The 22,657-nt window shown below is 36.9% G+C and overlaps 2 protein-coding genes across 3 annotated transcripts in view; both read right to left on the reverse strand.

Annotated features, from left to right (window-relative positions):
- The window catches only part of stj (voltage-dependent calcium channel subunit straightjacket), a 9,280-nt gene extending 1,233 nt beyond the window's left edge, over positions 1 to 8,047 (reverse strand). Inside the window, 18 exon segments of the mRNA XM_017901946.1 lie at position 1; positions 3 to 45; positions 209 to 483; positions 1,112 to 1,144; positions 1,518 to 1,641; positions 1,720 to 1,889; positions 2,020 to 2,086; positions 2,679 to 2,826; positions 2,919 to 2,990; positions 3,056 to 3,160; positions 3,311 to 3,385; positions 3,469 to 3,549; positions 4,702 to 4,758; positions 5,487 to 5,801; positions 5,907 to 6,314; positions 6,442 to 6,981; positions 7,125 to 7,311; positions 7,965 to 8,047. The exon segment at position 1 is cut by the window's left edge and continues 282 nt beyond it. Coding sequence (XP_017757435.1) covers position 1; positions 3 to 45; positions 209 to 483; positions 1,112 to 1,144; positions 1,518 to 1,641; positions 1,720 to 1,889; positions 2,020 to 2,086; positions 2,679 to 2,826; positions 2,919 to 2,990; positions 3,056 to 3,160; positions 3,311 to 3,385; positions 3,469 to 3,549; positions 4,702 to 4,758; positions 5,487 to 5,801; positions 5,907 to 6,314; positions 6,442 to 6,981; positions 7,125 to 7,311; positions 7,965 to 8,047 — 2,784 coding nt within the window.
- A 1,604-nt stretch (positions 8,048 to 9,651) lies between these two features.
- On the reverse strand, positions 9,652 to 20,427 carry Ca-Ma2d (Ca[2+] channel Muscle-specific alpha2/delta subunit). 2 transcript variants are annotated; one of them, XM_017901947.1, is made up of 13 exons: positions 20,230 to 20,427; positions 19,672 to 19,753; positions 17,633 to 17,895; positions 16,350 to 16,765; positions 15,424 to 15,743; positions 14,175 to 14,435; positions 13,769 to 13,897; positions 12,840 to 13,201; positions 12,493 to 12,697; positions 11,516 to 12,104; positions 11,075 to 11,433; positions 10,184 to 10,480; positions 9,652 to 10,059 (listed from the first exon to the last, which is right to left on the reverse strand). In XM_017901947.1, the coding sequence occupies exons 1-13, from the start codon at positions 20,307 to 20,309 to the stop codon at positions 9,766 to 9,768; spliced, it is 3,657 nt and encodes a 1,218-aa protein (XP_017757436.1). In that variant the 5' UTR covers positions 20,310 to 20,427; the 3' UTR covers positions 9,652 to 9,765. The 2 variants fall into 2 exon arrangements, with proteins under 2 accessions (XP_017757436.1, XP_017757437.1); XM_017901948.1 differs by lacking the exon at positions 13,769 to 13,897.
- Positions 20,428 to 22,657: the final 2,230 nt, after the last annotated feature.

The raw sequence follows: 22,657 nt of genomic DNA on the forward strand, positions 1-22,657 counted from the left end.
ACTGGAAACCTACGACCGCCGCAGGCGCCTTTGCCTCTTGAGTTTCTAAAGATACAATAAATACTTTTCGTATAATCTATTTTTCGGTATGTTATTTAACTTTTACATATTTTTTAAATCCCTTTCAATTTTTATGTTTTAATTATAGAATTAAATTTTTAACTTTTCTGATTTTGTATTAGTTATATAAATTGACACGTTATTTTACCAATAAAAATGGCACGACTAGCAGTGACAAGGGTAGTGTTGTCTGCACCTTTCTCGTCTATTGGCACGGAAAAGACGAAGCTCTCTGGTTGCACGTAGTGTTGTTCTACGGCACGCTTGTACCACACTTCGTCAATGGCTCTTGGATACATCCTACTGAAGTGGTCAACCGGAATAGTACCTTCTTCGTCCAGCAGAAAATCTTGCCATCTTGTCAAACCACTGTGAGTAGCCATGAAAGCCAGTGTTACGCCGAAACGTTGTTGGAATTCTTTTCTACAAGAAGGATGATATTAGACATGTAAAGATAACAAAGCATTTCCTTGAATTTGAAATTCTTTTTCTTTATTTTCTATAATACTGCAATACTGCATTATGGGAATACTGCTGTTTACTGAGCTTTCATTACTCATTTGCTTCGCTTCTTTTTCATATTTTTAGAGATAGAATAGTTAATTGGTTGTTACAAGTTATAAAGCATTGCAAATGAGTATGAGAGTGTATTATAACTACTGTATGATATAATTTGAATTAATAGGAAAAATAGTCCAATCTTTTGGGTCAGCAAAGTGTTTTTCCTCTTCAAGCTCCTGATTTTAAAAGACGACCTTCGCCTTCGGATGACAATACCTTTTGCTAATTAGTTGTTTTGTAAGGAATAATAAAAAAGCAAAGTACAGATTACCGTAAAGATCTAAGGAAAAAGAATATTGAATAAATATTGTGAAGGAGTGTCTTTAATGGTAACAAAGGTAACAAATTGATGAACATTAATTAATTATATCAATTAAAGAATAAACAAATTAGGGAACAAAAGTTTAGAGTACGCATAAAAAAGCAGTAGAACACTGTAGCCAACTGGTTAATTTCTAAAAACGTAAGGTGCGTTTATGATGGACGTTACCTGGGCAGCAGATTCATCAGCCTAGCTAAAGGTCTGCATGGCGTCAAAGTGGTCAGTATTAGTAAAAAAGGAAATGGGTGCACTTTTCTGTTAAAATTTTGACAGAAGAAAGAATATAAAAAGAAAGAAACGAGAGAAGAACTGTGCAGAAAACGTAAAAATATAGAGGACACAAAAATGGGCTCACCGAACCTACTGAATGGTACAGTGGCGTAGAACATTTGTTTAAATCTTTTTTAATCTTTTTCTATATTTAACAATTTTTCGCACAAGAAAAACAGTACCCTAACTTTAACCTTCCCGAAACAGTGAAGGTTCATTTAGTATACATATACTTCTAAGTATATGTTCCATCAAGAGCACTTGTTTTATTTTGTCTCATAGACAAGATCATATCAATACTCACCCTTTCTCCTCGCGTGCAGTGCTGGGGTTCGCAAACCATTCGGTTACCTTTGCGTCGAACACTAGACTTAACAGAAGATCCCTGTCGCAATAATATAAATCTTTGTCCGCTTTATATGGCGTGGCTGCTTGAATCAAAGTATCCATTAATTATTGTTTCGAATTATTAGCATATAATAGAATCAAAATAAAAGGATATTCACGTTTTGATTTGCGATGAGTATCGTTACCGGAATTTGTGGCTGAGTATTCCGGCGGCTGGGATGGTTGTTTCATATCGTTCCATCTCCAGCCTGGTTGGCGGGTTCTCTCCAAGAAATGGAGGAGTTTCGCTTCCGAGTTATTGAACGATCGTTCATCCTCGTAGTGATACCTGTACCAAAAGATAAAAAAATACACCACATCATTATATTAAAGAATAAGTGAAAAATAAGATTTTAGAAGATACGCAGTTGAGTCTTTTGTAGTTTATGACTGCTTTGAGGTAAAATATCTCCACTCACTTGCAGTATAACCAATGAGGATGCACCCGCCAATTTGTACCAGTAAAATAATCAGACACGTTCTTGCCTATAATGAATGATCTAATTAAAATATAATAAACCAATGATTAGCGGTGTAGGTACAATAATGGCAATTGATATGATTGCAGTGTGTTGTTGGGTTGGTTAAAGAACTATTTGTCGGCGGGTCAAAAAGTATTAGAGAAGTATCTGAGATTCCAGTCGAAAGTTTGAGTATTTTCCATGATTGCATGTTGAGGAAGAGGAGAAAACTTTGTTCCTGCAAACTTTTCGATTATACATGCTGACAGAAGTTGCCAGCATCTCCCGCAAGTTTGTATGCCCAGTGAAAAGTTTGCAATCAGACTTCCACCGAGCTTTATCCAGTGAATATATATATCTAATATTGAATAAAACATTAAGTCGCATTTACAAGCAACGTTGCAGAGTTCTAAAACGGCATTCTCTCGATTATTGGAAGTTCAGAGACCGCAGATATGTCCAAGTATTTTGATTCTTGGACTTCAGTAGTTTTATGAGATTTATCTTATGAGTTTTAATATATAGAGTTTTCTAGCAATTTAGGCAAAGATGTAATTTGTATTTTTAAATGTTGATTTTATAGCTGTTCAAACATTGTGTTTTTCAGGTACACATACCACTAACGTGTGAACGATGTATTTCCTCGGTTGCGTGCACGCGGTAATTTCCGGTGTGATCATGTTCCGGTAGACTAACCACCACTGTGAAAGGTGTCTTCGGTATACCTGTATAGTCGTATTTCCTCTTCACTCTACCTACACGTTTCTTCAGAAGTTCGGAGGAAGTAAAGAAGTCGGAGATTAATATATTTTATGTTACATTGTTATAATTATAATATTAATTTTAACCAGACTCACCATATCATCGTAATGATACTTCGTGTGCAGTGTCACGCTACCATTTGCTTGATTGACCACGTCATTTCGAAGCTGCCGGTAAATTATCATTATCAGTAAAAGTCTTTTTTTTTTTAAGAAAGATAATTTAAACGTACCATAATAATTCCTTCATCGAATTCTCGGGGTTCTCTATCCTGATCCATCAGTTCAACTTCCGCCATATCGACGCTATTGTACGCTGGTTTTAGAATACCCTGAAACTGTATCTCCGCCACATAAGTGATCATGTTTTTCAAATTGTTTTCAAATAAAATTAAAATTTAACTAAATTTGAGTAAACTCGATTGACGTTGAGTAACTTTAAAAAGCTTTAAAGGAAGGGTGAAAATTTATCAACATAAGTTCCTTACCACTGGTCGAAGATCAGGATGTATCAGAATGAAACCGTTATTTGTCACAATGAACGCGTATCCATTGACACCAAGCTGTTTTCGAGAATAAGAATCAAGAATCAATAAAACGAATATTCGTATCTCTAATAACTGAGCATGATAAAAAGTCTACTCACCAGATGTGGCATCATGAGTTTCTGTATCTCATCGATAGGAACATCTGTGCCAGCAACACCGAGCAGATCAGCAATTCGTGTCTGCGCAAAGAATCATTATCACGTTTTAGTAAAATTCGGCAAATGGCGGACTAATATGTGTGTCAAAATCAATTACGAATCATTATCATCCCAAGTCGCATAACCATAAGCGTATCTACCTTCTCCAATATAAACGCTATCACAATGAATTCGTCTAATGACACATTTTCTAGTATTAAAAAACGATAGTTACTAAAAAACAATAGCAATAATAATAATAATAATAATAATAATAATATTCACTGACGATACTGCTGGACGTATAACTAGCTCAACTACGTTATCAATAATAACGATAATAATAAGAACGATACACAATAAGAACAATTAACGTCTGACGCAGGCTATCCTAAGTGTCAATAATCAAATCACAATTAGCCACGCTGTTATCGTTCCGATCACTGTCCATTTTACTACAAATTTGTAGTAAAAGTGTTACCTTCGCGAATACTGCATTGAAATGAAAGAGTGAGCCTAATGAAATTGCACTGCGTAAATTTTATTCATTCTTTCGTTATATTTATTAACGGAAAATTGGGAGAGTCATCGGAACGACGTTTGAATTAGTTCTACTATGTTACTTGTCTAGCGAAATCTAGCACTCAAGAAACTCGTACCATGTGTACATGTGTGCTTGGTACTCTTTATATCCAACCAAAATATTTTCTCTTATATTCAGTATATGTATATATAGTCACTGCAGAATCAGAAGTTCTTCTACGATTCTACTCGTCTCGAACAGGGCACAGGGTAGACTAAAGTACCTAAACCTACCTAATGATTAAACTAAGTTCAATACTAGTGTTAGACCAAATTAAGATACCAGAGAGACGAACGTGGACCTAAATGGAACAAAAGATCGTTGCACGAGATCGATCTTCTCTTTGGATATCCATATTCAATTCTATTTCTTTTGCTTCGATTTAAAGTAAATTTTCTTAGAAAAAAGATACTTCTCCGTCATTATTATGGAATGAAATATTTTTCTGTTTTCTACTATTTGCAAGAGAATCGTCTTCTAATACTTTTCCATTGAGTATCGTGGAATCCAGAAAAGATAGAATCGTACACTTGTATACAAAAAGGTGAAGGGGGTACAGGGCTCTATGCATTGAAACAACGTTGCTTTGTGTTTTTTGTTTAGCTGCCAACCTCTCTAGTCTCTGTCACCCAGTATGCTTCGTTCACCAGCACCTGCCTTGTGATGTTCTGTGGACAAACAGGAACTTAAAACCAAAGGAAAAAATGTATTCATTGCGGGGGTGGTTTCGCGTGATTAAACATTTATCCGCCAACGGATAAAGAGGGTAACTCAACACATGTTGATATCGTCTGATCGATCGAAAGAAGGCGGTGGTGTGAAAAGGGGCTATCATGGGAAGAGCGATGATTGTGAATGCGTACCTGCTCGAGTGTCTCGATAATACCATCGTCGTTAATTTCAATTCATTCAGTATTATACAAAGAGATCTCAAGGATCGTCCATTATTCGATCGTGGTGTGATCGAGCAAACGATTGACGTTCGAATTCTTACGAGCCAAATGTATATAGATGTATTCTACCGTAAATAATTATTAATAGAACGGGGTTAATGATAATCTGGCGATGGGGACGTTAATCTATTCTCGATAACAACATGAGTTTCAGGATATTTTTAGCGATACCTATAGCTGAATATTTTATTTATGAACCTTGGACATTGTAGAATATGACGTGAAATATGGATACTTGCTCAAAATTGCATTGGATATATTTGAATTTAAAAAATTTTACATAACGACGTTCACCTTTTGAAACAGAGTATAATTTTTCGTCAAAATATATTTGTAAGAGATCCTAACGTAAAATACTTGATATTGAACACTGGTGTCTTAGTACGTTTCTAGAGAATCAATTCCTTTCTTTAATTGTATCTTATAAAAAAAGAAAATCTTACCGCGTTCTCTCGTCGGTCGAACACTGGCATGCTAACCGAAGTCATTAGCTTGTATTCCTGGAGATCGTGCGATTGGTCGTGCGATTTCTTCTGCTTTTTCACGAACCTGCGATCTCGTTCCTCGGTATTGAATAAACCTTTTTTCCTGTGAAGTCTAATAAACCTTTCTTGCTGCTCTTCGCTTTCCCTTTGCTCCCACAACCAGTCAGTCATTTTTGGATCTGTCACGTCGGCGTAAACTGGAGTCCAGATTGTCGGATGGTCCGTACGACCAAGCACCAAAGGCCTTGCCATTACAGGAACATATTTGAGGACCTAAAGATGATAATTTTTCAACTGTTTAATCTAATGGATATGTATGCTAAATTAAAATATAATTAGTGGAGATGACACAAGAGATTATTCATTTGGTTTATGTACCTCCTCCCTAACTTCAGCCAAGGTACAAAGATGTACGAAATAGCCCCTATTGGCACACGCCATCCACTGAACTTCCTTTACGTCTGCCACCTCTCTGCCAATCAGATAAGTGAACATTCTAACCGGCATGTCGGCTTTAAAAGGATCGCTTGGATTGTCTCTCCAGTTGTAACCCTCGAAGATTTCCTTGTAGTTATAAGGGACGCCGTCTGTTATCAGCATAATCGCTTGGTTGCATCTGGCCCCTTCCCTATCAATTCGATAAGATTCCAGCAGCTCGAATGCAGTGGTCAAGGCCAACGAGAAATTCGCGATCTTCTCCGTGTCTAGATTCAAGATAGCCCTCTTTAATTCTCTCACGTTTGCTAAATTAGCTTGGACTAGTGTATCGTTGAAACATGGCACCACCTGGAATGCGATATTTTTACTAGCTTCTTCTACAATTCATAACTAATTCATATTCATTAATATCTTAATATTTGCTGTAAAATCTAGTCGCTTTATACTAATATAAAATCATAACTCCTTTAATTACCTCCTTTGTAACATTGGAGAATGTGATGATATTAACAAAATCATTGTTCCCAAGTGTATCCAAGATATTGTTTACAACATGTCTCGCAATTTCCCTACGAATTCCAGTCATACTGCCAGAAGTATCGATCAGAATAAGAATGTCTTTCGGGCTGGTTGCTGCCTCGATATACCAACTTCTTGTTCTGCAGTCGAACAAATCTACAGGTTCCATGTACCAGTTCATTGCAGGATATTGTCTCATAAAACCGGTCGCACTACCGAAATACTGCCAGGATAATGAAGGATCTTGCTCGTAATTGTTGATGAATATCTTGTCTAATTCTTCGGACCATTTAATCGCTCTAATCACGTTAGATGTTCGGTCGTAAACATTCGTCGGGACGTGTACTGCTGACATGTTCAAATTAACTTGACCACCAAAGTGATTACTGTGCTTCAGTTCGATTGTGTTGTTCTTTGCATTGACGTACGGAAAAGATTCTGGAGGATCGGCGTCTGGAGCGGACACAGCTAATGTTTCTGCGACGTCCATGATTCTCTGAGATAACATGTTGAGTATAGTATTTACAAATATGGTAATTTCAACTTTAACGTCTACATATTATTGAAAGCGTTATATCTTATAGCATCGAAGATGTTTTCGATTTTATATTAATTGAATCAGAGTATGTATGTATGTACCTTAATGGCTGATATCTTAGATTCCATCATGGCTTTGATATCTTTAGCGATCTCGTGGACTAGAGCATTACCATCACGTGGCTTCAGCGCTGCCTGTTTATAGCTTTCATGAAATTTCTCCACATTGGTCACATATTTGCCCAACTGCGACAGCTCGAAACCCAACTTGTGCGCCCATGTTTTCACTCTGCATGGAGAACAAAATTTCAAACGATTACGTGACTGTTTATTAACATTTTACTTAAATTTTAGACAATGGTATTTATTTATAAACTGAACATGTTCTTGCATCGAGCATGAGTTTTCGATATCTAAACATCGTATCGGAAGTAAGCATATAGTTAACGTACTTGAAACGTTACAATATTGGGAAACGATTAAATTGTTATTCTCAGAAGCTTCTTATACTCTACTAAAATTCTGCGTACAATAAGTGAAATCTAATGCTACCTACATTATTTGTAAATAATTACAAAATTATTTACTTAAACATCTTAATTATCTACTAAACTTTCCATTGCTTCAGAGGTCTAGCAAAAAAAAAAACAACCTAAATATACCACGTGAAATCTATAAACTCTACTGTTCTCCATTCCCAAAATTTATAGTATTTTAAAAATTTCGTATCATTAAAGGCAATTTGGATTAAAACTGCAAGAAGATCGACGAAATAAACCGATAGAAAATATATTTCAACGTACGTTTTCATTCGCGATAGGGGTAGCGCATGTGGGCTGATGGTAATAAAGTCGTAACAATCCAACTGATAACGTACTTAAAATTCGAATGTCGAGAACCAATGAAATTTCTAACTATTTGCGATTGTCTCGAACGACTTACGTGTTGTACGATATGCTGTCACCACGGTCGGGTGCCTCGATCAGGATCAGGATGACGATAGCAGGTAGGAAACGGGGCCTCATAACTCTCGTCTTCTTCGGCGCTCTGCTGTTTACGCGAGGACACGGTAAACAAAACTGAGGCCGGGAGGAGGCTCGCGTCTGACATTAAGGATACTCCGGACCGGCCGTAGTCGTTGTCGTCGTGCTTGTCGCTGCCGACGTCGCCGCCATGCAGTGCGCGCACCGTTTTACTCCAGACATCACGGTGGTGGCGATGGCATATCGATCGTTTGCCGAAGTGCGGAGCTTGCGCGCGATGGTGACCAGAGGTGTCGCGACACCGCTCGTATAAAGCCGCGTCGGATGAAGTTTTAAAAGGCCCCAGTCACCGATCGAGATGAAATTTGTAGGGCGGCGGCAGTTTGGGGGGCGGGGGAGTGGTCGAACCCTAAATTTAAAATTTCCGTTTTGCGTATTTATTAGTTTTTGGGATACTAATGAAAAACTTTTGACACTATATATTGAATTCCGTTTATACGCGCATGTCCGTGGCAATACCACAATGTTCGTGATTTACTATTCCTTAACTTAGCTACTCTGTTTCTGTAAACACACGGCAGCGGCCGACAAGCATTATGTATAACGGGTGAACTAGTTGGGAAAGTATCTTCATTGAAGTAAATATTGCCTTTCGGTGAAATTCAAAACTTAGGGTCGTGAGTGGGGAAGGGGCTCCTTGGACCGTTGGCTACGTACATACGAAATATATCGACTAACTGTATCCTACTTTTACTTGTATTTTTGAAGCGAAAAATAGTTACGACTTTTACGATCTTCTCTATTAAATGTCTCCATTTGAGCTTTTCATTGATGTATTGCTTCCTCTCGTTAGTGTGATCCTTAATATTGTAGTACAGCCGAATCAGGGAAAATGATAAAGTCCTCCGTTGATTTAAAATGTTTTCGTAGGTTTCTTGAAATAAATAATTGTAAAGATTAGAATAATTGTTTAAAGATCGGTTTAGAAAAGTAGCATTTTACATGATGAAGGAATTAGTTTAATTTAGTGCTAAATTTGAGAGAGAGGTTATTGTCCAGGTTTAGGAAAAGATTGCCCTTGAATTTAGAACTTTCTTGAACCGGTAGGGAAGAGGAGATTAGGGATCCAATGAGTCCTCGTTGAAGGAAACTTTTCTAAAACATGAATTATCGAGTAATTAATTGTTCAAGGTAAAAATCTGTTTACACTCAACTAATTGTTTTCATCGAGTATAGCTGTATTAAATAACGGTTAAGAAAATAGGATAAGGAAATTACAGCTGACGAAGAAGTTATGGTCTGAATAACTGGGAAGAAGGGGGAACAAAACATTTTCTGGGCCAAGCTCCTCTCGCCCTATCAACAGACCTCGTGACGCCGCCAGAAAATCGTATCTCGCATGGGTAGAAGGATATTTCGCCAGGCTTTATGTTCTCTTTTCTTCGGTACGATCGATTTGTTCTTGGATGTCTTTGGTCCACAAAAAGAACGAGGTCTGGCTTACGAAAACATCAGGTTGATTATTTTCAGTCTGGATAGATATTAAAAATGCAAAAACTATTATTACTGATCTTGTGTTATTTTTATAACATACTTTAATAATATTTAAAATTTTTATTTTATTCTAATTATAAATAATTGCGGGGTTTAACAAAAGGAATATCAACATTATCATTACACCATCCATATAGCATAGTTCGCGTCGTCCACAGGGAAGTCAATCTCATTAATTAAATACATAATTATCTTTTTTTAAATAATTATATAAATGCACATAAAATTCTAGCTATAATAGTGGAGAACAATAATAGAGATACAGTCAGTTCTGATGCCCCTCCACAGTCCTCAATCTCATGCTCCAAGGGGTGCTCGGTGAAACAACCCTCTAGACGCCTTCTTTTAAGGTCGTTTAGTGGAATTTTATGACAAGGCGCGGTTTCCGAGCCATTCGTGTACTCGAGCGGCGAAATGCTCACAGGTGTTACCTCTAATCTCTTGTAGCAGGTCGAGTACATGGCATCGACAACTACCAATAATAAATTCGTGTGCGGCACCTGAAAACCATTTATTTTCTATTTAATTCTTAAATTTTTCTTTTTCAATAGTATTATCTTTAATATACACAATTTTAAAGATACGTTAATTTATCTATTCGAGAATAAAAAGAAAGACACTGACCCTGCGGGCATAGAATGGCCTTGAGCAATAATCCGAGTGATTTGTAATACCCTGGCTAGCGATTGTGTTGTTTATCATATAAAGTATCCTTTTCTGGTCGCAAGGATAATGATAGAGATAAGGTTGGGGCGGAAGCGGTGGGTCCGGGGTATCTTCGTCGAAGTGAACTTTGGCGAAGCTGACTGGCAAGTTCACGAACTGGGTCGTGAACCACGTCACACGCAGTAGAAACCAGAGCAACAGTTTCCAGACATACATCAGCGGGTCCATCAGAGTACTGGCCGCATCACTGATGCGCTGCGGATACGATTTTGTTCTTGTGAGATTGTTTTTGTGCCGGCCGAGTTTCGCATTTTGTTTGCGAAACGTTTCGTGGCAAGTTAGGACTATCTTTCGCTCGACGATGGAACTTTTTCTTCAGCGGAACTTCGCACGAATTAGAAATATGTCATCAAAGAACGGAAACGGGTTCGTACAGCTTCCGGGAACTTTCCGATTATTTGTTTTACTTGTTTCTCAGACTTCTTTCAGAACTTTACCTTACATTCGGATGCTTCTCGAGACACAGAGCTTTTAACAAGCTTTTGCTCGGTGATGGAACTTGAAGTTTATATGTTATACGTTGTGGATGTTGTGAATGGTTGGTAAGAGAGAAGAGAAAAAGTGGAAAAAGAGAGGAAATAAGTTTCGCCTATGTCTTACTTGTCATTTCATGTCTTGTCCTTAGATGAGGAAAGAATGGAAGAACTTAGAAGGCATATTCGTAAAAGAGTTATGCTATGCAGTTATTTAATGTCTAAGAATGGAATTGTATTATGATACCTTTGGCAATAAGTGTAGACAGGTTATTATACAATTTTAAAGGAGATTAATATAGGTTCAAGTACTTACAACTTCTTCGCACCAGGCTTGATAATCGTAAATGTCAACGGGATTATAAAGACCCTGGCCGACCATGGAGTTCATCACTGCACCTTCCTGTGTACCCATGAATTGGCCGGTGTCATTATGCGCATCCGATATCACCACGTAACCGTTTTGATCAAGTAAGTAACAGTCTATCCAATTGTGGCCACAGTTCATCAAGGTTGAGTTGCTTGGTCTAGAAGTCAGTTTAATGAATCTCTTATAAAGGCCTGTTATTGGCATTTGAAAGCCAATCACCGCAGCTGGTGCCGTTTTGCCGCCGTCTTTTGGAAATATTCCAATTGAAACTGTAACTATTGCATCCGCCCCCGCTTCCCAGGGAACTGAAATCATTTAAAATGAAAATTTTATGTAAAAGATTATTAAAATGCAGATAAGTAAAAAATGGTTATTCTTTCTAAGCACCTGACAGAGATATGCTGTTAGGGTCCAAGTTATTCTGAAAAATGGCACCTTTATACCAAGGTTCATTTACAGCTCTTCTATGAAGATCGCCGAAAGCAATGTCATCATCATTTTCGATTATGTTGTTTAAATCTAAATGATGCCATCTAGTCAAACCACTTTGAGTGGCAACGAATCTTAAAAAAATTCCATAATCTTCTGCTAAATGTTTCGCTCGCGAATCCTCTAAGATGAAATCATTGTTGAAGCTGGCGTTTGTTGCTTTGGCATCAAAAACTAACAGCTGCATTAGTTCTTTGTTACAATAGTAATCATCATGTGTTAAAGTCTGTCTACCACAGTTAGGAACATAGTCAGTTTCATCTTCATTAATGGAGTAAGCCTCATACTGCTCTGCCCAACGCCAGCTAGGGTCATTTAACAAGCGCAAAAAGTGTTTCAGCTCGTCCTCAGGATTATCGAATTTATGACCTTCTAAATAGTGATAACGACAGTATACCCAACTAGGATGCACTCGCCAGTTGTCACCCATGAAAAACTCGGAGATATTTACGTTCATGTTTTGGTTCCTTCGGATTTCGTCTCCAACCTTTAGAAATATTTCGTAAAATTGTTAATATAGATATTTCTTTCCATAAAAAATTTTCTTCTAATATATTAAGTCAAAAATAGTTGTACTTTTACAAATAATTATTAAACCTTTGAATTTTACATCTTTTCCTTGTTTCTTTAGCTTACGTGAAACCCAAATTAACCGCAAGAAATTTCGCGTGCTCGATCGCTTATTAAGAAGCTTCCGTAGACAGTTGGTGTTTACTATCTAAGCTTGTTCTAGATCTCAAAGTTTATGCGTTCCACAATCTCAAGAACGCGAGTCAAGCTCGTGGCATCGGGATCACCGGAACTAACCGGGAAACTCTGAGCTTCCGTAAACTTCTAGCAATGCGTGTGTACACGTGATATAAAGAAAAGATTACCTTGATCCAACGTGTGCCATAGTTCGGTATAGCGACCGCAAGACCGAAAGGTGTTCCGGGGAGAGGCGCGTAGAAGTAGTCACGTCTTTCAAGAGTCACCCGACGGTTGTCGTCGTAATGCAATTTCACGGGTATCCCTTTCAAACTACCTCTTTTATGGTCCACCAGCGCGGCCCGGAGTTTCAACACCTCTGGCCCAGGATTCCTGCACTCGTTTTTAATAAAAACTCTTTTTAAACCTCTATGGTTTGCCATATAGCACGGAAGCAATATTTGTTGATTCTCATAATTTCAAGAATTAATAGACAAAAGAAGGAAAATCTAATTCAGTTTTTTATGTAAACTACCTAGGACCTCGACCATCATCCAAGATTTCCACTTCTGTGAGGTCGATACTGTTATAATTGAGCTTCAAATTTCCTTTGAAAACGGGCCTCAAATCTGGGTGCAATATCACGTATCCGTTATTTGACACGATAAAGGCGTATCCATTCACACCTAACTTGTATGGCAATGTGAGTTCTCGGATGTCATCAATTGGTACATCCGTGCCGGCCACACCTAGTAAATTCGCCATTCTTGTTTCATTGTTGCGATTCCCTTTACGGTCGAATACTGGTGTGCTGACAGAGATAAGGAGTTTGTATTCCTGCCGAGCTGTCGTGTTCAATAGAGATGCATCCTGCCGAACGTCCTCATCCTTGTGGATCTGTAGGTTGTTGGAGATACACATATATTTATTTTCTTTCCATTGCAACTATATTATACCCTGTTTGTTTTATGTTATTCCCTGGCTTAACGAGTATTAAATGAGTATCAAATCAAACTATGTATAAAAAAGGATAATGATACTTGATGTAGCATAAGATTTAAAGAACCATAAATCATTGTATAGACGCTGTGCAGTCTTGTTTGCCTTTGCCTAATCTTTTACCTTTACAAACTGTGCAACGGTCTAAGTTTCTAAAGAAAATTACATGCAAGAAAATAAGGAACTATGTGTCTATTCAAATCCCATTAGCCAATCCCATAGGCCAATCAAAAATTGTTTCGTTCAATGGGTTTAATTAAATCAATTTGAGGAAAAAAGAAAGAATTATTAAAGATGAATGAAAAATAAAATAAAGGTTACTAATAATTATTTGCAGGATTTGCCTAAATTATCTGTTGGGCGACACTACTAGTTTTACAATCAACTAAATGCCAGGGGAGAGAGCGCATTGAACACGATAAGGCAGCTTTAAAGCTACAGGCGTGATTGTTGTTTGCTTTGAACCTGCTGTATGTAGATATCGTCCTCATTTATTCGCACGCCCAGACGTTTTCCTTTTAGATATTTCTGAAGTCGTGATTGTTGTTCCTCATGCTGCATCACCAGCCACAGCCACGTGGCAAGTGCTGGATTCTAGTGAAAGGCGAATGACAACGTTTACAGAATTGGGGATACTATGTACAAAGTGAAACACTCAAAGAGGGTACAGTGCCATAGATACTTTTGAAAGTATAGATCATTAAGATTGTTGCCAAATACTTTATATTCCTCAAACACCTAAAATCAACTGATAATCAAGTAGTAGTGTAATTGTGATTATGAATTCATTACACATGAATTGATTTAATTTATACTGTTATAAAAATCGGACAAAGACAGCATAACTTGGGCAAATAAATAATTATCTCACCGTAATATCTGCATAAGCATGAGTCCAAACAACAGGGTGTATAACTTCTTGCAGTACCATAGGTCGTGCTACCACAGGTATATATTTCAACACCTGTTCCCGAACTTCCTCTAATGTGTGAACATGCGTGTAGTAACCGCGATTTAAACAAGCCATCCATTGAATTTCCCGAACTTTGGTGACTTCTTTGCCCAAAAGATACGTGAATACTCGGACAGGGATACGAGTATCATTATCTCGCCAATTCCAGATTTTGAATACCTGAGCAAAGATTCATAAACTTTGTATACTATAAACGTCTTATTTATTGTAAAAAGAAAAAAGAAGAAAGAAAGAAAAACAAAATTCATTCAAATCTTTCGTAGAAAGAGGAACATTAGCAGAGTCATTCGAAAGAGTATACTCTTTTTCACACGTAACCGTGACTATAAAGTTTCGCGTAATTATGATGCAACTGTGTCGCACCGTTATTGTTGATGGTGCGTTTTCTAAGCGCTAGGAAGAGCGATAAGGAAACGTGACAGAGCAGAGAGTTTATACGTACGGAGCAAGAAAGAGGAACAAACATGAAAGACCAACAGAGCAGTTTGCGAAGAGGGAAAGAAGAATGAAAGAGAAGAAGATCAGAGAAAGACGAAAGGAACGTGAACGAAAGAGAGAGGTGAGATAGAAAGACAGAGATCGCTATGATCTCTCAGCGGTTCGAGTGGGATCTCATACAACTGAAGAGCTATTCGCCGAGGATAGAGCTGGAAACGCGACCTTTTTCTCTGGTGGAAATCGCTGGACCTACTTAATTTTAGTACGGTCTCACGATAGCGTAGCGTCTTCTTGTGTGGCGAAATGTGCTCGTTTTCAACGTAGCCTGATAATATAAATTTCGCAGAAACACAGCTTGGATAGGGTAAATTGTCATAAGCATGGGTAGCAAGTTAAATGGTTTAACGACGGAATGTTAAATGGTCCGTCGACAAAAATGAGCACTACTTTTTGAGCAATGGAGCAATTAATTAGAGAAGTCTTTTGCTAAGCAATGAGTAATAGTATTTCGATCAATATACAGACAAATTACTGTGCTACGCATACTTCGTAGAAAATTGTTTTCACTCTTATTCAAGTTAAATTGTCTGCTTAAGCATAATTATCTTGTTAAATACAATCGCTTTTTTGCTACCGGACATGAACTAGGAAAAACCTATATTTTCAATACAGAGAGAAAAGGAAAAATGTTGAAGATCTATTTGTTTACTTCTGTCAGATTTCCAGGAACGCCATCCGTGACCAGCATAATTAGCTGATTGCACGGTGTGTCAGCACCACATCCGCGTGTTTCCCTATAGGTGTTCAGAAGGCTGAAGGCTCTGGAGAACGCTTCTGTCAAATTAGCAAGTCCCTCTGTTTTGACATTTATTATAGCTTTCTTGAAAGTATCTATATTTTCTGGGGTAGCTTGGATTAGCATATCCTTAAAGCAAGACACTACATCGTAGGTCTCGTTTGTATAGCTCAGTACAGTCACAAAATCGTTATTCGAAAGCGTATCCAATATTACGTTCACTGTGGTTCTTGCTGAAAAAATAATTATAAAAAAAGACAGACATTTGAATGTTGAACTTTGAAGGAAACATTCAAATAATACTAGATATCTTATTTGCATTTAATAGTGTATTTAATAGTGCTTACGTAGCCAATATCTAGTTTTCTAACTATTGGGATTTAATTGTTTTATCGCGAGCAATAACGGAAAGATCGCATAATCTTCATGGAGGTTTGGGCGATATAATTGCCTCGACATAGTATCCTCCCTAAACAATGCACGTGTAACCTCAGATTCGTGATGCATTCCGAGTATGCATTACACAATTTACACGGGTCGACCGCAAGTGTATTCTAACTACGACTCTAAAACGTCTTCCACCAACACACCAGGTAGGCTATTATGAGTTCCAAACTTTGTGAATGCATATAATGAGTGTAACAATGCGTATAAAAGTGAAATCGTAAAGTTAAGGAAAATTAAAAACTTTGCAAACAAGATACCAGACTGAATCAAAGTTAATGTTATCCTGCTGCATCATGCGGTTGAGGAGTAATTTCATTCAATTTACTTCCTACTCGAATTAAGTGAAATCCACCCCGCGGTTTTAGGATTGAAATACTAATGAGTTCATTCACCAATAGTCTTTCCCATGCCGGCCATGCTGCCACTGGTATCCATTAGGATTACCATGTCCTTGCTACAAGTCGCTGCCTCAATGAACCAGCTGCGTACTCTGCAATCATAAATGTCAGTCCCATCTCCACCTCCTCCATCTTCCCCTCTGTTCTCCGTGTTTTGTGCAAAATCTGTCCTCCACTGCATGGCAGGATATTGTCTCAACATTCCCGTGACAGACCCGAAATATTGCCAGGACAGTGCCGGATCTGACTCATAGTTTTGTCGGAAGATATTGTCGAGGGCTTCAGTCTTTTTAATGTCCTCGACCACCGCTGGTGACATGTCGTATACATTTGTTGGTATATGTATCGATGAAAAACTTGTATTTACTGGTATATTGTAGAAATGTGAGTCGGATGTTAGTTCTATTTGCCTGAAAATATTTTTAATAATCAAATTTGTGTTCCTAAACGGAAAATAGATTAATTTTGTTGCGTATAAAGAAACAAGAGAATGTCGTTACTTCGTACTACATATCATTGCACAATTTAGCTTGAACGTATTTTGTAATTTGATAAAAATTTGTTTAAATCTAGTTTCGTTTAATTTCTATGTTTCAAGAGAATGCTTTTCATTTCTTCGACCGCTAGATTATTTAGACTAGGACAGAATGCTAGACCCAATTCGTGGTTCGACCGTTCACCTACGAATCGATGTCGAAGACGTTTCAAGCTTCTCAGCCTAATTCCATCCGGTCCCACTAACCAGAATGTTTCGACGTTGCACTCGAATTATTATCGGCGTGAGATAATTGCATTCATTCAATGAACATTATCCTTCATCTCTCTATATACAGGGTGGACCATTGGTTCGAAAGCAATACATCTGTAGACCCTTAGATTTTTTTTAAATGCAACAGTGCATGTGCAATTAATTGCATTTTCTTTTTTTTAAAGAAAATGAATATTTCTTATTCAAGAAACTTCTTAATTAACATCTTATTTAACATCTCGAATCTAGCCCTGCTGTACTTCCCACATACAACTAACCACTCTGTCTACTTTAGCATAACAATCCATTTGTTCATCTACTTTCGATCATTCGAAGTTTAAATAAATTACATTTCTTTAATAATATATTCGTCGCTTTAACAAATACGACTACGCAACATAGTTATATTTAAACTACTTTCTTATGTTTCTTTAACATACACGCTGGTAATATGATTAAATTAATCTCCAGTTTCTTTAGATTGCAAAAAAATAAGAATCTAAACAGGTAAAATGCTGTTTCTGTGAACCTGTAAGCACTGATGTTCTTCTGCATGTTTTCCGGGATCTCTGGTGGCGTGTCATTCACCACCGGGCTGTACTTGCCGGAAACATAGGTGAAATTTGCACCTTCGTCATCCTCCCAATTTTCTGCGTATTCCTCAGCCGTCATCCGGATGCAGGTCACTGCATCCATCTTCCTCCGGAGCATCCTGCCGACGTTCTCGCTGATTATGTTCACCAGTTCCATCCCGGACTTATCTGCCACTCGCGTGTTCATCGTTTTGTATTTCTGCAATTCATTCGGGGTTACAGTTACTACGTCTCCCCTTCGACCTGGATTCTACCGCTTTTTCCCTCTCGTCACGCCATGCTACTATTAATTTCTTGCCCCGAAACCGCGGCCTTTTTTTTACTCGTACGCGCCCGTGTCCCGTCGTATTGTTCTTTTGAACAATACGTAATGAACCCGGCTGTTCGTTCCTTCGTATCGAAATAAAGTTTCAGGGAGAGAAAAAGCGGAAGAAACTTATGACTTTCAAGTAATAATGTTCCCATGATACATTTTGCCCTGATAGCATACGTGATAATAGCGTAAGGAAGAATTTATTTTCCACGACTGCACTGTAATATTCTTACAAAAAAAGAATGCAAATCTAATTTTTTAATTATAGTGTTCAATTTTGGTACTATAAAAATGGCGTCAAACGGTAAATTTTTAACAGGAGTTCGCTCTTTAAACTGTAAGTGTCGTGAAGAATTTAGCAAAAAATATTTTTGAAGCACAATAACTTCACGAATGTCAGTTGGCTCATTGTCGCTCCTCGAATTTCCACCTGGCTTGTTAATAGCAACATCTGCGTTTTCGCATGGTTATACGGTGTCCTCGTTAAAATGGTAAGACTGATTGCCAAACAACGTGAACCAGTTTCTTTTCTATTAACCAATTTCAGGCATGTCCTTGTGAAATATGCATAATCGTTATGGCAGCCTGTGGTGCTCCATTTCGGATGTTTAATGGAAGTAATAGCCTATTGTATTATAAATCTTGTCTTCTATTAATAACACCACCTACGACCTAGTCGGCATCATTGCATCACCGTGGATTATCATAACAAACGCTCGAGATGCACTAAGTGTAAAGTAAAAAATAATAAAATTATATATTTCATAACAAAATTTTTAAATTATTTAATGATTAGAAAAAAATATAAATACTTTCTGTGTAAGACATTTTTTCTAATACAGAATTAATTTTTATTGTTTTCTACAAAGTTACGTATTCTGCTTTTATTATAAATCCAGAGAATAAAATATTATTTTTAAATATCCAATATTGTTAGTTAACTTTCTTCTTTAATAATAGAAAAACTGTCTTACTGATATAATATTTTGCATAGATTTATTTTAAAATGAATATCTGTATTTTGCAGTGTTTAAGAGTTCAACATAGGCAACTGATTCTACGTTCCAAATGTATCACAGGCGGCATCTGTGCATGGAAACTGCGTTTGAAAGCTTCGCTGCACTTTCCATGCGTAGATCACTCAGTTTTAAACTGTACAATGTAATTTTATTTAATTTTTCAGGGTTATCCCTGTTAAGCTACACTTACAACAGTCTGCCCCATCAATAAATCACCTCTCCATAAAAAGAAATTATCTATGTTATTAACGTTATTAGCAATTACCACGGCAAGTTAACTTATCGTAAGTCGATACATTGTACCAGCATAATAATTTATATCTTCATTATTTCCTTTTTATTCAACGTTTTGTTGTTTTTTGTATCTAATTACCTTTTGTGTCTACTTTTTCCTATTTTTCTTATGTTAAGTTTATTTTTTCTAGCATTCCTTTGTTTATCTTTCTCTTTCTTCGTTTTCGCTTTTTGTTTTTTTATCTTTTTCATCTGCATTAAATGACAATAGCCATGTATGGGAGTGTAACAAAAATAGTTCCATCTATCAGTCGATAGGAAGACGATAGGACGATAGAACGATAGGAAGATGTGCATCTAAGCATTAAATACGGACACGGCTACACGCACGGTTGGAAATTGAACTTACGTTTAATAGTTCTTCAGATCTCGCCACCTTCTCTGCAAGTTCCCATAATTCGGCGCCCAAGGTCTCTGCCCATCGCGTGACTCTGAAGAGCAATGAAACGTCGATAAGTAAATGAAATAAATGTATTTTCCAATTAACGTTTAATTAAATGGATAATGAAAGAAATTGTCAAATTATTATCAAATCAATGTATACTACAGGATGATAAGTATATATCAACATCTTAAAAATGACAAAAATATCCTTTTTTCCAGTTAGTAAACTTGTACTAATAAAAATATTGACTTCAAATATATATAACCATATTTAATCGAAAAAATACAAATCAATAAAAATTGATTAAAGTAGAAATAGATATCGCGCAAAATCGTGTATAATTCGTTTCGATGCATAATCTGTGTCACTCAAAAATAATCACACGTTTGATATGATCATACTCATAACGGTTAACACCATTTCCACGCACGAGAAAAAAGGAAATAAATTTTTGCGAACGCACTTATGCCCAATTCAGTGCCATCTATGATACGAAACAATCAAAATGTTAACGTTACTCACGTATACGTGTCTTTGGCTAAACAGCCGGTGCATAGCAAGCAAACGACGAGAGTGATCCAACTATCGATTCTCTGTTGCATTGTTCAGGCGGTAGAGATTCACGTTACACCCTGGTTTAACCGCAAAACTATCGCAAATCCCAACGCATCATCTTATTTTGTTTTCTAAACCTTGTAAATCCAAACCTGCTACCACACGTTCACGTTTACGTTAGCGTCTCCAAGTCTCTTGAAGCTCGAGAGACCGGCAAGATGTCTCGATTATTTTTGGTACACGAACAGTGCCGTCTCGTAAATCGACGAACCACGAAACTCGGTTTTCCATCACGTTCTTCCCTTCGCGTAGTCGCGTGTATTTATAAAATAGTAGCCCTAGGTTTCGTGTATGAGTACGCCACTAGATACATTCGGGCGTATCGATAAATCGCGGGAGACCTTTTTTATCGACATTGTGTTCGACATATTGTCCTTCATTAATCGATAATCGATTATTGTAAATATGACATTTTTTTCGACTGTGGGATATTCGATATGATATTTTCTTACTTAAAAACAGAAAACTTTACTCAACTTCTTTCTATATAATACTACTCGAGAATTATTATGAAATTAACAGTGAATAAACTTTACATTAAAATATATTATTTAATGATGATATATATTACATATTAAATTTCGCTAATACAATTATAGGAATATCTCTACTCAAAGAAATATCTACGAATTCTTCAAGATGATATTAATCGAATAAAACATCTTATCGTGTAACTGATACGTATAAACCGCTTATGAGACACATGAACGTGAGTAACCGGAGATCTGTGTAACCATAGAAAAAGCGGATACGTATACAACGGCTGCATTTTTGCGTAGACTGCAGATGCCATGTTGGAAATTTCATATCATCGTTTCCATTTTCTAAAATTCATTAGTATTTTATAACTGCGAATTGTGAAGTTCACGTGGAACAAAATAATAGCATATTTGCATGATTGTATGTTTGATATGAATTATGAACTATGAAATATGAACATCGTTGAGATATTTAATACAGTTTGATCATACTTTCAAAGTGAATCATAAAATATCATTCGAAAGTTGCGTAACGCCAAAAACACGCACACCCAATTGTACGTTCCACGATCATCTGGTGACCGATTCGCTAATGAATGACCGGCTGGTGGCGTGTACTCACTTAAGGTAGAATCGAGAGTACGTCATGCGTTTAACAAGTTTCAAAAGACGAGCTACAGTTCACGTGTTTGTTATCAAAATTGCTGCATCGTTGCTGCTTATTACAATTAGTTGGTATCTTATCACATACAGTTACTAGGTGAAGGTTAAGCATTAATAAGAATATTTTGTATGTGCTTGAAAATGTGATGATTTTAATTGACCAATTGCTTTACGGTTTGAACAACTTTCTTTTCTTGGTACACCATTTTTCACGGTTTTAATTATAGGTATACTTTCGTTCAATTATTCCTACCGCATTCTCTTACATTAATTGCTTGCTTTAAATAACTTTTTACAATTCCCTTCTGTTTAGATCTCTTGAGCATACATACATATGTACAGACATATAACGAAGTAATGAAAATACACATAAATTTGATAAAGTTTTTATAGTGTTTTGTAAGTGAAATCCGATCATGGATCAATTCTCCGAAATACTGCTTGGTTTACGATCCACTTTGAAATCGACAAACCGATTCGACCTCGGGGAACCCACCGCAGCCCTAATTTCGTATCCCTCGTCCAAAACGTCCAAAAGAACGACGCAAACTACACTATTACGCCTGCGTAAGGCCTTGACCGTGCGGCTCTTTTTTCTTACAAAGGGGATATATTCATATTTTGGCCTATCAAAATATCACTCATAGAAGAAATTCAGAGGTATAAAAATGCGGTTAATTTATAATAAATTAATTACAACTTCAAATAATTAAAGTATTATAAGCAACAAACGAATTCTGCAACGAATACGAATGTTTTATAGGATTTATAAATAACAAAAACTACTGGGAGAAAAGGGATAACATATTTATGATGAAGAAAGATATCAAACGTTCGAAAAATTAGAAAACTCTTCGCCGCAATAAATGAAGCAATGTGTGACGTTTTAAGTTAATACTTTTCCTATATATAATACGTTTTAAGTTAATCCTTGCAAGTAGTAAACCTCATGTTTGAACAAAAATGACAATCTTTAAATGATAGCGTGCATTGCGGTAATTATTGGACAATTAAAGTAATATCTTCTGCATCGTTGACACTCGATAAACTCGTCTTATCTTTTATTCGATGATATTTATATCGAGTTTCCCGGTAAAGCCGATCTAGGAAGAATCTATGTGGTTAATTCTTCCACAAACACATTTTTCTTTGAATTTTCCTTTTTAGCATAAACATTGATTCGTCAATTTCAT

Source organism: Eufriesea mexicana, unplaced genomic scaffold, assembly GCF_001483705.2.
Source record: "Eufriesea mexicana isolate 0111107269 unplaced genomic scaffold, ASM148370v2 scaffold1653, whole genome shotgun sequence".
NCBI classification, from domain to species: Eukaryota; Metazoa; Arthropoda; class Insecta; order Hymenoptera; family Apidae; genus Eufriesea; species Eufriesea mexicana.